The 12,780-nt window shown below is 43.7% G+C and overlaps 1 protein-coding gene across 1 annotated transcript in view; it reads right to left on the minus strand.

Moving 5' to 3' along the window:
- Nucleotides 1–2,675: 2,675 nt before the first annotated feature.
- Nucleotides 2,676–12,780, minus strand: part of kif26aa (kinesin family member 26Aa) — a gene marked incomplete at both ends in the record, with an annotated part of 75,734 nt that continues 65,629 nt past the window's right edge. The window contains 4 exons of the mRNA XM_079255689.1: nt 2,676–2,860; nt 9,530–9,680; nt 12,216–12,239; nt 12,499–12,689. Of these exons, the coding sequence (XP_079111815.1) occupies nt 2,676–2,860; nt 9,530–9,680; nt 12,216–12,239; nt 12,499–12,689 (551 nt within the window). The remainder of the gene's footprint in view (nt 2,861–9,529; nt 9,681–12,215; nt 12,240–12,498; nt 12,690–12,780) is intronic.

Consider the following 12,780-nt stretch of genomic DNA (forward strand, 5'->3'; position numbering starts at 1 on the left):
AATCAGATTCTGATCTTTATTGACACGAATGAGACGAGGAGACCCACTTGTACATTTCCACGTTCCACACACTTCTCTTTAGAAACGATTAGAAAACTGTACAGTACAAAAAGAAAAAGCAAACATCCAGATCTTTTATTAAAGGTTCACATCAGAAACGTCACTTAGAAAACAACCTCAGAAACAAAGGTAAAAAAGGAGACAAGATTTCATGCATCAGCTTTAAAAAGAGCCTGAGAAGGTTCGAACGCAGAGCGACTTCCAAAGAAATAGAAATTTCCACTTTAGCTCGACTTTTTCTCGTTTATCCTCTTATGATCAGTTTTAATCGATCAGCATAACGAAGAATTTCTGTTTTCCTCCAAATCAGCTGGATCACAGCAGGTCACACAGATTTACATGTGAAGCCTCTGATTCACAGCTCGTCTCCAGCAGCGTGGCGTTTACTTCCCGTCCAGCAGGATCATAATCCTGCATGTAAATGTTGTTTATGCAGAAATTCTGCATGGTAAATCCACCATTATTTATCACATCTTCATCACCATCACTACCATGTTTCTAAGAGACCTCTGTTTCCACCTGGACATGATGATGAAGACACTTCCTGTCAGACTTTCCACCAATCAGAGAGCTTAAACTGACGGTAACGTCCAATCAGGAGCAGCCAAAGATCAACAAGTGATGAGAAAAGCAGGAAAATAATGATCCTCTATGGCTGGAATAAAGCCAGGAAGACGTTTGGGATGCAGCTGAGGTGGAGGTGCTGCAGTGAGGATAGCAGGTAGATAGTAGCAGGAAGACGTGTGGAAATAAGTAAAAAGTATAAATATATAAATAACTCATGTTGTGTGTTTGTTTCCATGCCAACAGTTTTAAAGTCGGGGTGGGACTTGATTAAAAAATTATTCTAATTAATTACAGGATTTGTATTTAATTATTCTTAATTAATTGCATTTTAATCTAATAACATTTGCCCCAAAAAGCAACATTTACTTTAATTTAAATGGACTTTAAGGGCTTATTAAATCACATAATAGTAAAAGAGATTAATACTGTAAACTCAAACTCTATTAATGTCTGGAAAAATATATTTAACTTTTTAAACAGTAAAAACCAAATAGAAAACACTTCTGGCCAAAACTGAACAGACCCAAAGTTAAAGATTCATTTTAAATACTTTAACAGCTGCAGTTCTTCTCTGATTAAGAGTTTACAATATGTTACTGTAATTTTAGCTTTATAAATGTTTTAATCAACACTCTTCATAAATAGACAATATCTGACAGAAAACCAGGACGGGTCAGTTAGCTTCAGTCTGATCATGCAGCGTGGAGCTACGTTAGCGTTGCTAACAGAAGAGAAAACTACACATTTGTTTAATGTTCCTCACCAAGAGTCCCGTATACCACCAGGTGTTCAGAGGCGTCCCCCAGGGACCTGGACTCGGCTCGCTGCTTTTTCTTTTAATATGAATGAATTCCGGATGTTGTGGTGCAGCAAAGTGTCTGCAAGCTCAAGTCTCACATTTAGAAAAAAAACTTTTGCTTACAAAAAGTGTAAATATGTTTTTATTGAATGTTAATATATTTTTCTCCTGAAAGCCTTAAAGAATTATGTGCAGATGAGAAAATGGCTGCTGTTGATCTGTGTGTTATTTCTACAAATATCCACAATCATACAATCATTTTACATAATTTTGGCCTCATAATCTGACATCTGAGGCTGAAACGTCCCGTCTTCATGCTGACTGGGATTAAAAGACTTGAGCCTCTATATATATTTTTATATATTTAAATAATGGGGGGTGAAATAAAGGTTTGGCATTTTAAGGGTTAAAGCTTGTTCAGTTCCTCCATCTGAACAAAGAGTTCATCTGGTGCTAAACCCGATCCAGCTGCGAGGTTTTGTGCACATTTTCTAGTTTTATTAATCTAATGCAGCTGTCCTCTGTCGGTTCTGACTTCTTGTATTTCTGGGTCAAAGTCCAGGACAGGAACTTTGGAGCATGCTCAGAGCGCACAGACCGGTTTGGCTTCGGCTGAATGTAAACATGCAGCAGAAACTGATTTGGTTTTGGTTTTATTTAAAGATTTGGAACAAAAGTGCAGTAATTTTAACGTGGTGACTGTTAATCTCAGCAGTTTGCTGAACAGAATAAAACCTGAAGAGTTTCTGGGTTTTTGTTGCTCCTCCTGCTGTTCCAGGTGGATTTAATCCGCTTTGTTTCCGGAATCACTCAGAAAAAACTTAAATAAGACTAAAACCCAGGCAGGTATCAGGCTGAAGGGGCATCTTCCTCTCAGAGAATCATCAGTTTTATTCTAACGACGCCATCGTGTTTCTTCTGCTGTTTCCTCTCATCTCACTGAAGCTTAAAGCTCGTTTCATCTTCTAAACTCTTCTGCATCCGGTTGCATAACAGATATAATCAGATCAGCACCATAGAAACATAAATATGATAAATAAGGAAAAAGAAAAGAAATAAATAGGTTTCAGTAGATAATAAATAGAAAGGCACTTCCAGAGCTTCCATCCTGTCTCCGACCTGATCAGGACCAGCAGCTGGTTGCTCGGCTGTAACACAACAAACGGCCGTTTCCATGGAGACTAATCCTCCACTTCCTTCGCTTCCTCCACTCCTCTGTTTATGGATGGATGAATGAATCAGTTGGATGTCACGCCTCCATCCTCCGCTGTCCTCCTGGTATCACAGCGGTGGTTGTCACGGCGATGTCGAAGCAGGTCTCCATCATGACGCGGGACTTGCAGAGGTTGACGCAGAACTCCAGCTCTGTTGTCATCTGAACCAGAGCCTCCAGGTACTCCTGGGAGTCCCGGTCCAGGTCCTGGTCCACGTCGACTGGAGGAAAGAAATGGCGCACCATTAGAAACCTCGTCTGCAACACGAGTCAAGCTCAGCAAACTGAAACTGAAGCTCACATCTGGCTGCATCTGTAGACTCATGCAGTGATTTCCAGAAGGTAATCATGTCTGGTTTTAATGGTCCAACATTACAAGTTTCCAGTAAAGACTGCTGTTGTGGTCCCCAGTGTACAGAGATTCCTCCTGATTCTCTGAATCTTTTCATGTTATACACTGCAGATGGTGGGATCGATTTACAACCTCTTGTTTAGGAACAAGAACATTTCCAGTTAAACCAGTCACATTACCGACCAGTGTCCAGTTAAACAAGTCACATTCTTGACATATTTCCAGTTAAACCAGTCACGTTACTGACATGTTTCCAGTCAAACCAGTCACGTTACCGACCTGTTTCCAGTTAAACCAGTCACGTTACCGACCAGTGTCCAGTTAAACCAGTCACATTCTTGACATATTTCCAGTTAAACCAGTCACGTTACTGACATGTTTCCAGTCAAACCAGTCATGTTACCGACCTGTTTCCAGTTAAACCAGTCATGTTACTGACCAGTGTCCAGTTAAACCAGTCACATTCTTGACATGTTTCCAGTTAAACCAGTCACGTTACTGACATGTTTCCAGTCAAACCAGTCACATTACCGACCTGTTTCCAGTTAAACCAGTCCCGTTACCGACCTGTGTCCAGTTAAACCAGTCATGTTACTGACTGTTTCCAGTTAAACCAATCATGTTACCGACCCATTTCCAGTTAAACCAGTCACGTTACCGCAATGTTTCTAGTTAAACCAGTCACGTTACCGACCTGTGTCCAGTTTAACCAGTCACATTACTGACCAGTGTCCAGTTAAACCAGTCACGTTACTGACATCTTTCCAGTTAAACCAGTCACGTTACTGACCTGTTTCCAATTAAACCAGTCACGTTACTGACATGTTTCCAGTTAAACCAGTCACGTTATCGCGATGTTTCTAGTTAAACCAGTCACGTTACCGACCTGTTTCCAGTTAAACCAGTCACGTTACTGACCAGTTTCCAGTTAAACCAGTCACGTTTAGTTACCAGTGTCCAGTTAAACCAGTCATGTTACCGAGCAGTTTCCAGTTAAACCAGTCACGTTCTCGACCTGTTTCCAGTGAAACCAGTCACATTACCGACCTGTTTCCAGTAAAACCAGTCACGTTACTGACCCGTTTCCAGTTAAACCAGTCAAGTAACCGACCTGTTTCTAGTTAAACCAGTCATGTTCCCGACCTGTTTCCAGTTAAACCAGTCATGTTACCTAGCAGTTTCCAGTTAAACCAGTCCCGTTACCGACCTGTGTCCAGTTAAACCAGTCATGTTACTGACTGTTTCCAGTTAAACCAATCACGTTACCGACCCATTTCCAGTTAAACCAGTCACGTTACCGCAATGTTTCTAGTTAAACCAGTCACGTTACCGACCTGTGTCCAGTTTAACCAGTCACATTACTGACCAGTGTCCAGTTAAACCAGTCACGTTACTGACATCTTTCCAGTTAAACCAGTCACGTTACTGACCTGTTTCCAATTAAACCAGTCACGTTACTGACATGTTTCCAGTTAAACCAGTCACGTTATCGCGATGTTTCTAGTTAAACCAGTCACATTACCGACCCGTTTCCAGTTAAACCAGTCACGTTACCGCGATGTTTCTAGTTAAACCAGTCACGTTACCGACCTTGTTTCCAGTTAAACCAGTCACGTTACCGACCTGTTTCCAGTTAAACCAGTCACGTTACTGACCAGTGTCCAGTTAAACCAGTCACGTTACTGACATATTTCCAGTCAAACCAGTCACATTACCGACCTGTTTCCAGTTAAACCAGTCCCGTTACCGACCTGTTTCCAGTTAAACTAGTCACGTTACCGACCTGTTTCCAGTTAAACCAGTCACGTTACTGACCTGTTTCCAGTTAAACCAGTCACGTTACTGACCAGTGTCGAGTTAAACCAGTCATGTTACCGAGCAGTTTCCAGTTAAACCAGTCACGTTCCCGACCTGTTTCCAGTGAAACCAGTCACATTACCGACCTGTTTCCAGTTAAACCAGTCACGTTACTGACCCGTTTCCAGTTAAACCAGTCAAGTTACCGACCTGTTTCTAGTTAAACCAGTCATGTTCCCGACCTGTTTCCAGTTAAACCAGTCATGTTACCTAGCAGTTTCCAGTTAAACCAGTCACGTTACCTAGCAGTTTCCAGTTTAACCAGTCACATTACTGACCAGTGTCCAGTTAAACCAGTCACGTTACTGACATCTTTCCAGTTAAACCAGTCACGTTACTGACCTGTTTCCAATTAAACCAGTCACGTTACTGACATGTTTCCAGTTAAACCAGTTGTTACCGAACCGATTACAGTTAAACCAGTCACGTTACCGACCAGTGTCCAGTTAAACCAGTCACGTTACTGACATCTTTCCAGTTAAACCAGTCACGTTACTGACCTGTTTCCAGTTAAACCAGTCACATTACTGACCAGTGTCCAGTTAAACCAGTCACGTTACTGACATCTTTCCAGTTAAATCAGTCACGTTACTGACCTGTTTCCAATTAAACCAGTCACGTTACTGACATGTTTCCAGTTAAACCAGTTGTTACCGAACCGATTCCAGTTAAACCAGTCACGTTACCGACCTGTTTCCAGTTAAACCAGTCACGTTACCGACCAGTGTCCAGTTAAACAAGTCATATTCTTGACATATTTCCAGTTAAACCAGTCACGTTACTGACATGTTTCCAGTCAAACCAGTCACGTTACTGACATGTTTCCAGTTAAACCAGTCACGTTACCGACCTGTTTCCAGTTAAACCAGTCACGTTACCGACCAGTGTCCAGTTAAACCAGTCACATTCTTGACATATTTCCAGTTAAACCAGTCACGTTACTGACATGTTTCTAGTCAAAACAGTCATGTTACTGACCTGTTTCCAGTTAAACCAGTCATGTTACTGACCAGTGTCCAGTTAAACCAGTCACATTCTTGACATGTTTCCAGTTAAACCAGTCACGTTACTGACATGTTTCCAGTTAAACCAGTCACGTTACCGACCTGTTTCCAGTTAAACCAGTCACGTTACTGACCTGTTTCCAGTTAAACCAGTCACGTTACTGACCAGCGTCCAGTTAAACCAGTCATGTTACAGAGCAGTTTCCAGTTAAACCAGTCACGTTCCCGACCTGTTTCCAGTTAAACCAGTCACATTACCGACCTGTTTCCAGTTAAACCAGTCACGTTACTGACCCGTTTCCAGTTAAACCAGTCATGTTACCGACCTGTTTCCAGTTAAACCAGTCACGTTACCGACCTGTTTCCAGTTAAACCAGTCACGTTACCGACCTGTTTCCAGTTAAACCAGTCATGTTACCGACCCGTTTCCAGTTAAACCAGTCACGTTACCGACCTGTTACCAGTTAAACCAGTCACGTTACTGACCCGTTTCCAGTTAAACCAGTCACATTCTTGACATGTTTCCAGTTAAACCAGTCACTTTACTGACCTGTTTCCAGTTAAACCAGTCACGTTACTGACATGTTTCCAGTTAAACCAGTCACGTTACTGACCTTTTTCCAATTAAACCAGTCACGTTACTGACATGTTTCCAGTTAAACCAGTCACGTTACCGAACCGATTCCAGTTAAACCAGTCACATTACCGACCTGTTTCTAGTTAAACCAGTCATGTTACCTCGCAGTTTCCAGTTAAACCAGTCACGTTACATAGCAGTTTCCAGTTAAACCAGTCACATTACTGACCAGTGTCCAGTTAAACCAGTCACGTTACTGACATGTTTCCAGTTAAACCAGTCACGTTACCGAACCGATTCCAGTTAAACCAGTCACGTTACTGACATGTTTCCAGTTAAACCAGTCACGTTACCGAACCGATTCCAGTTAAACCAGTCACATTACCGACCTGTTTCTAGTTAAACCAGTCATGTTACCTCGCAGTTTCCAGTTAAACCAGTCACGTTACATAGCAGTTTCCAGTTAAACCAGTCACATTACTGACCAGTGTCCAGTTAAACCAGTCACGTTACTGACATGTTTCCAGTTAAACCAGTCACGTTACCGAACCGATTCCAGTTAAACCAGTCACGTTACCGACCTGTTTCTAGTTAAACCAGTCATGTTACCGACCTGTTTCCACTTAAACCAGTCATGTTACCTAGCAGTTTCCAGTTAAACCAGTCATGTTACCTAGCAGTTTCCAGTTAAACCAGTCACGTTACCTAGCAGTTTCCAGTTAAACCAGTCACATCACTGACCAGTGTCCAGTTAAACCAGTCACGTTACCTAGCAGTTTCCAATTAAACCAGTCACGTTACTGACATGTTTCCAGTTAAACCAGTCATGTTACTGACATGTTTCCAGTTAAACCAGTCACGTTACTGATCCAGGTGGTGAAACTGTGGGGGGAGTGAATTTTTTTCTAACTCGCCCGTTTAAAAGTAATTTAATCTCGAAGTTCGGCATATTTATGGGCGTGTCCTTTTGATTGACAGGTATCCGATCTCCCGCTTCAAGTCAGAAGAACGTAGAACAACCGCGGTTTTTAGCCGGTTAACAAGGTGACTTAGCTTTAGCCCACTTACCTCCGTTAGCTGGTTAGCTCCTGTTATCTCCGGGTTAGCTCGGTTAGCTTTTAGCTACAGAAAGCTCGGAGTTCACTCGATGTCAATCATCCCCCATGACGCTCACAGCCCCCCTCTCAGCTCCACCTCTTTGCCCATATTTGTATTTTCCAGGTGAGACGACACGCATGCCGCTGCCAAGATGACGATGGTAGGAACCGCCCACCGAGCTTCAATTCAGGTCTTCAGAAACCTACGGGTGACGTCACGGAGGCTCCGCCCATCTCTATATACAGTCTAAGTTCTGGACACGGCATGCCGCCGATCTGTATGCAAAGTCAGCAGCGTAGCGTGTGAAAAGAAAGGGAGGGAGGACAGTACCCTGCGGTACCCCACAGTTTCCAGTTGAACATAACTCTGAGTGACACTTATGGATCCAAGTGACAAAAAGAGGACAACCTCTCGAGCTTCCTCCATTTGAAGCTGGATGGTATTGGAGTCGCTTGTAAACAGGGGCGCCGCCAGGACATTTTGGTCCTATGAAAGACAATGGCATAAACTCCAATACTTGATCGCAAATTATAGATTTTTGTTTTTGCTTCAAGCTGATTAAAAAAAAAAAGAAAAAAAAGAAAAGCTTTTCATGAGAATATTAAAGATTTGGGGCTGTGATTAACCCTTTATGGGGCAAGTGACTATTTTTGATCACTTTGTTTCCTTTCATATTCAGCATGAAACTATTTTATGTTTTGTTAATGTAACACCAGAATGGAGGTCTTGGTTCATACCAGAAGGACAATTTTAGGTTAATATTTCTAATTTCATTGAGTTCTCTACAAAAGGGTTAAATCACAGTGCAGACAACTAACTAGGTTATTTTAATATAAATGGGTTATCAGTTTATATTACTGCTATATTTCATTACAACCTTTGAAAAAAAGTATTTTTTACTTTTAATGAAGGCTTGATGATTTTCTTATATAGTTTGTACATCTTTTTAGGGCCACTATGAAGGCCCTTAGAATCTTCCTAAATTTCACCCCATAAGGCCCCCCCTTCCCCCCGGACTACACAGGAAGGAGAGCGACCATGGAGCATCCAGAGCATGACAACGTCTACGCCCATGTTCTCCTGATAGACAAACTGTAGAGGCTCTCAGGCCTTCCTGAGCAGTCAGAGCAGCAGTCTTTCAAAAGTCTCCATAATGACAGATGTGACAGCCACTGGTCTGTAGTCCTTTATACCCGCCGGTCTCGCCAGCTTGGGAACTGAAACATGGCACCATGTTTTCCACGGTGCAGGGACACATCCAGCAACTCCGATGCCCAGTCCTTTTGAACCCTCAACCATCAGCAGATTTCCAACCACACACATCCTCACAGCAGCAGGTGCTGGGTGGAAAAACAGGTTGTCATGGCAACCCCTCCATCCGTCGCAAACTTGCACTGAAAACACCACAAGCGGAGTTTGTCCAGGTAAAACCACCGGCTCATCTACCGCAGCAGGTAAAAGGTAAAGTTTGTGTCTAATAACTGGTTCAAGCGTGAATAAACGCGGTGAATAAGAGTCGCGAACATCAGCGGTAACTGTCACTTTGTTTTTGACGCCTTCCGTATGGTGGTCCTTCGGCTCTCGGGACGTTTCGAGGTGATGGTCAGGCTGTGGTCAGTCCTCTTCCATAGAGACAGATTTTATGTTTCCTTCAAAGAAGAAGAACTACAAATATGACTTCGCTACGTGGTTCGGACTAACCACGGCCGTCCAGACACATCATCGGCGGGCGCAGGACCACGAGCACTTCTGGTACCAACACCGGCAGCTAAATCTGGACTGGAACGGGTTCAGTTACAGATAAAAACTGAGAGAAGACAGATTTTCTAGTCAACATCTACGGATATGAATATAAACTGAACGTTTCTGAACTCTTTCTGAGACGGATCACGTTCAGACCTCCCTACAAACCGATCATTAAGTCAGACATGTAAAAAGTTCTGCTTCGAGCCTGAAGCAGGACTGGGTTTGCTGGGAACCGGATCCGTCGGGCTCTACTCACACTCTCCGCTCCACTTGCTCGGCTGGAGCATCAGCCGGGTTTTGGCCTCCTCCAGCTCCACTTTCAGCTGCTCGTGTTTGCTCCTCAGCTCCCTGATCTGCTGCTGCCGCCTCTCCAGCATCCTCAGCCGCGCGTTGAAGTAGAGCAGACCCTGAGGACCGAACAGAAACCGGGTCAGACCCAGAACCTTGCAGAGTGTCTGTGCCGTGAGGCTGCAGAGTGTCTGGTGATTTAAATAAAGGGAGGAGGAGGAGGAGGATTACCGGGAGAGGAGTGAGGGGCCCTAACCTGCTCTGAGACTTCAATCTGTGTCCACAGATGGATTTAATTAAGAGTCAGCCAGAGATAAAATTAGCATTAATCTGCAGAGTTAATCTGCAGGACGGAGGCTGAGAGGAGGATTAAGGACAGCAGGTGGATCACAGGAAGCCTCTCGGCTTCACGCCGTTACAGCTGTGGAAACCAAGGAGCTGCTTTTACTTCCATTTCAGCTGGAACTACATTTCATTCCATATCTTTATATGACAGAAATGTTTTCCAACTTTCCGTCTTCGCTTGTAACAGATGAATATTTGTTCTGTTAAAAAGCTGAAACCGACCGGGTTCTGCCTCCTGGTCCATAAAGAACCACAAACAGGACATTAAATACAAACTAATTCAGATCTTTTTCTCTTTTCCACTTTCCAGAGAAATGACATAAATCCAGTTCTGGACCGAGGTGTTTGGGAATCCTCTCATTAATCTCAACTCAGAAACATTTGGTAAAAATCCTCCAACTTAAAACACTTTTTCATTTCTTTCCCTGATTATAGAGAAGAGACGTTGTCCAGAAATCTAGGACAGGTTTCACAGCTGGATAAACATCCAGAAAATCAAATTTTCTGTTCTGAAAGGCTGAGACATCGTCCGAGTCGGAGGAGGAGCAGAGTTCTGCTGGGGAAGCAGAAAAAAACAGTATAATTTATTTACTGATGACCAGATATACCAAGCATTTTATTTATTTGTTTATATGTTTGCTTGTTTATACATGAAAAACTTTTGATTTTAATTTAAAAATGTATGTAATTAAAAATGTCAAACGAAAAAACTGAACATTAGAAATTAAAATGAATTAAAATTAATCAATTTATTAATAAAAAACATCCCAAAAGTAAAAACATTCCAAAAATCCCAGTAAGAACAAACTGAATCATTTCTTAATGGATAATTTAATAAATAACTTGAAAGTTGATCCCATTTATGGTTTTACAAAAGGTTGAGTTATCTTGCAAAAGGATTAAAGAGACTGACGTGAACGATTCGCGGCCGAGTGTGAAGCGGCCGGGATGAGAATCGGCACCTCCAAATCTGAGACCATGGTCCTCAGCCGGAATAGGGTGGATTGCCCTCTCCGGGTCGGGAGTGAGGTCCTGCCTCAAGTGGAGGAGTTTAAATATCTCGGGGTCTTGTTCAGGAGTGAGGGAAGGATGGAGCGTGAGATCGACAGACGGATCGGTGCGGCGTCTGCAGTAATGCGGACTCTGCGCCGGTCTGTCGTGGTGAAGAAGGAGCTGAGCCAGAAGGTGAAGCTCTCGATTTATCAGTCGATCTACGTTCCTACCCTCACCTATGGTCATGAGCTGTGGGTCGTGACCGAAAGAACGAGATCTCGTATACAGGCGGCTGAAATGAGTTTCCTCCGCAGGGTGGCCGGGCTCTCCCTTAGAGATAGGATGAGGAGCTCGGTCATCCGGGAGGAGATCAGAGTAGAGCCGCTGCTCCTCCGCATCGAGAGGAACCAGTTGAGGTGGCTCGGGCATCTGGTCAGGATGCCTCCTGGACCTCCCTGGTGAGGTGTTCCAGGTACGTCCCTCTGGGAGGAGACCCTGCGGAAGACCCAGGACACGCTGGAGGGATTATATCTCTCGGCTGGCCTGGGAACGCCTCGGGATCAGACTCCACACAGAAAGGCTGCCACTTGAACCAGCGATCTTTTTGCTGCGAGGCTACAGTACTAACCACTTTCCCACCGTGCCTGTTATCTATCCTTTAAATAATATTGAAAATTGGCTGCACATTTCCAGAAAAGATTTGGTTCCTGTGCATGAACTACTAATGCTTTGTAAAGCTATTAACCTAATGTTAGCATCACGCTACATAGCAATGCTAGTTCTAAGGTAGCATTAGATTAGTTTTAAGCTAATATTGGGAAATGAGTGAGTGTATTTAGGGACTAAACATCAACTCACTATTTTAACAGTGGAGCTGAAAATAAACTATACAGCTGCTCAAAGACTAGCTAAGGGCTGACTAAGACGGCACTACGTGAGCCTGTTTAAACAGGAGGCTAGCAAGGATGCTAGCTAGTTTTAAAGTTACTACAGCATGACAATGTGGAGAAATATATTTTGCCATCAGTCTGACTTTGTAGAGGAAGCTATAAGAATAAAGAGACAGGGAAATTTTCTCAACCAGTACAGACCCCCAGCCCAGTATCAGCATCCTGGCAGCCCCACCATGGATAGGGTTTATCCCACCTACTGGTCCTCCCATGTATAAGTCCCATCTCCACCACTGGCAGATGAATCTGATGTTTAACCTCCAGTTTGACAGTTTGGTGAAGGTAAATGAGCATTCCTTTTATCTGACCAAACCCAGGATAAAAATGGCCTCTGTGGAGGAGGGACGTGTCTCTGAATGAACTCACCTTTTCCACATTGTGGAATGGCTGCTGAGGAACAACAGAGAGACAGAGAGCAGAGTGAGAATCTACTGGAAACACCCTTCACTCTTCATCATCATCCTCTAATTGAAAATAAATTAGAGCTGCTTCCTCGCCGACACACCATTCCCCGCTCTGCAGCTGAGGGTCAATGAGCCATTAACACCAAGCGGCGGCGGTCATACACAGCAACCCTCCTCATCCTCAGTTTAGGATGAAGATCAGAGGTTGTTCTGCAGACCTAAACCATCTGATTTCATCTCCTCACCTCCGAACCCGTCGCTGCCTCCCTCCTCCGCTGAAGACGCTGCAGGTCATCGATCTCATACACCTTTATCTCAAATGGCTCCTTCTGGGCACTGCCCAACGAGGGGAGGTCCACCCACTGACCCCCCACCTTCTTGCCCAGAGAGGAAGCATCCGGAAGGGGTGCTGGGATCAGCCGCCGCCGCAGGAAGCCTCCTGGAAGAAAGGAGGATTCAGCATGTGAATAAAATCCAGCCTGCGATGGCGGAAAAAGAATCAGTGCAACAGATCACTTCACAAACAC

This window comes from Telmatherina bonti (assembly GCF_933228915.1).
Source record: "Telmatherina bonti genome assembly, chromosome: 16".
Taxonomy (NCBI): Eukaryota; Metazoa; Chordata; class Actinopteri; order Atheriniformes; family Telmatherinidae; genus Telmatherina; species Telmatherina bonti.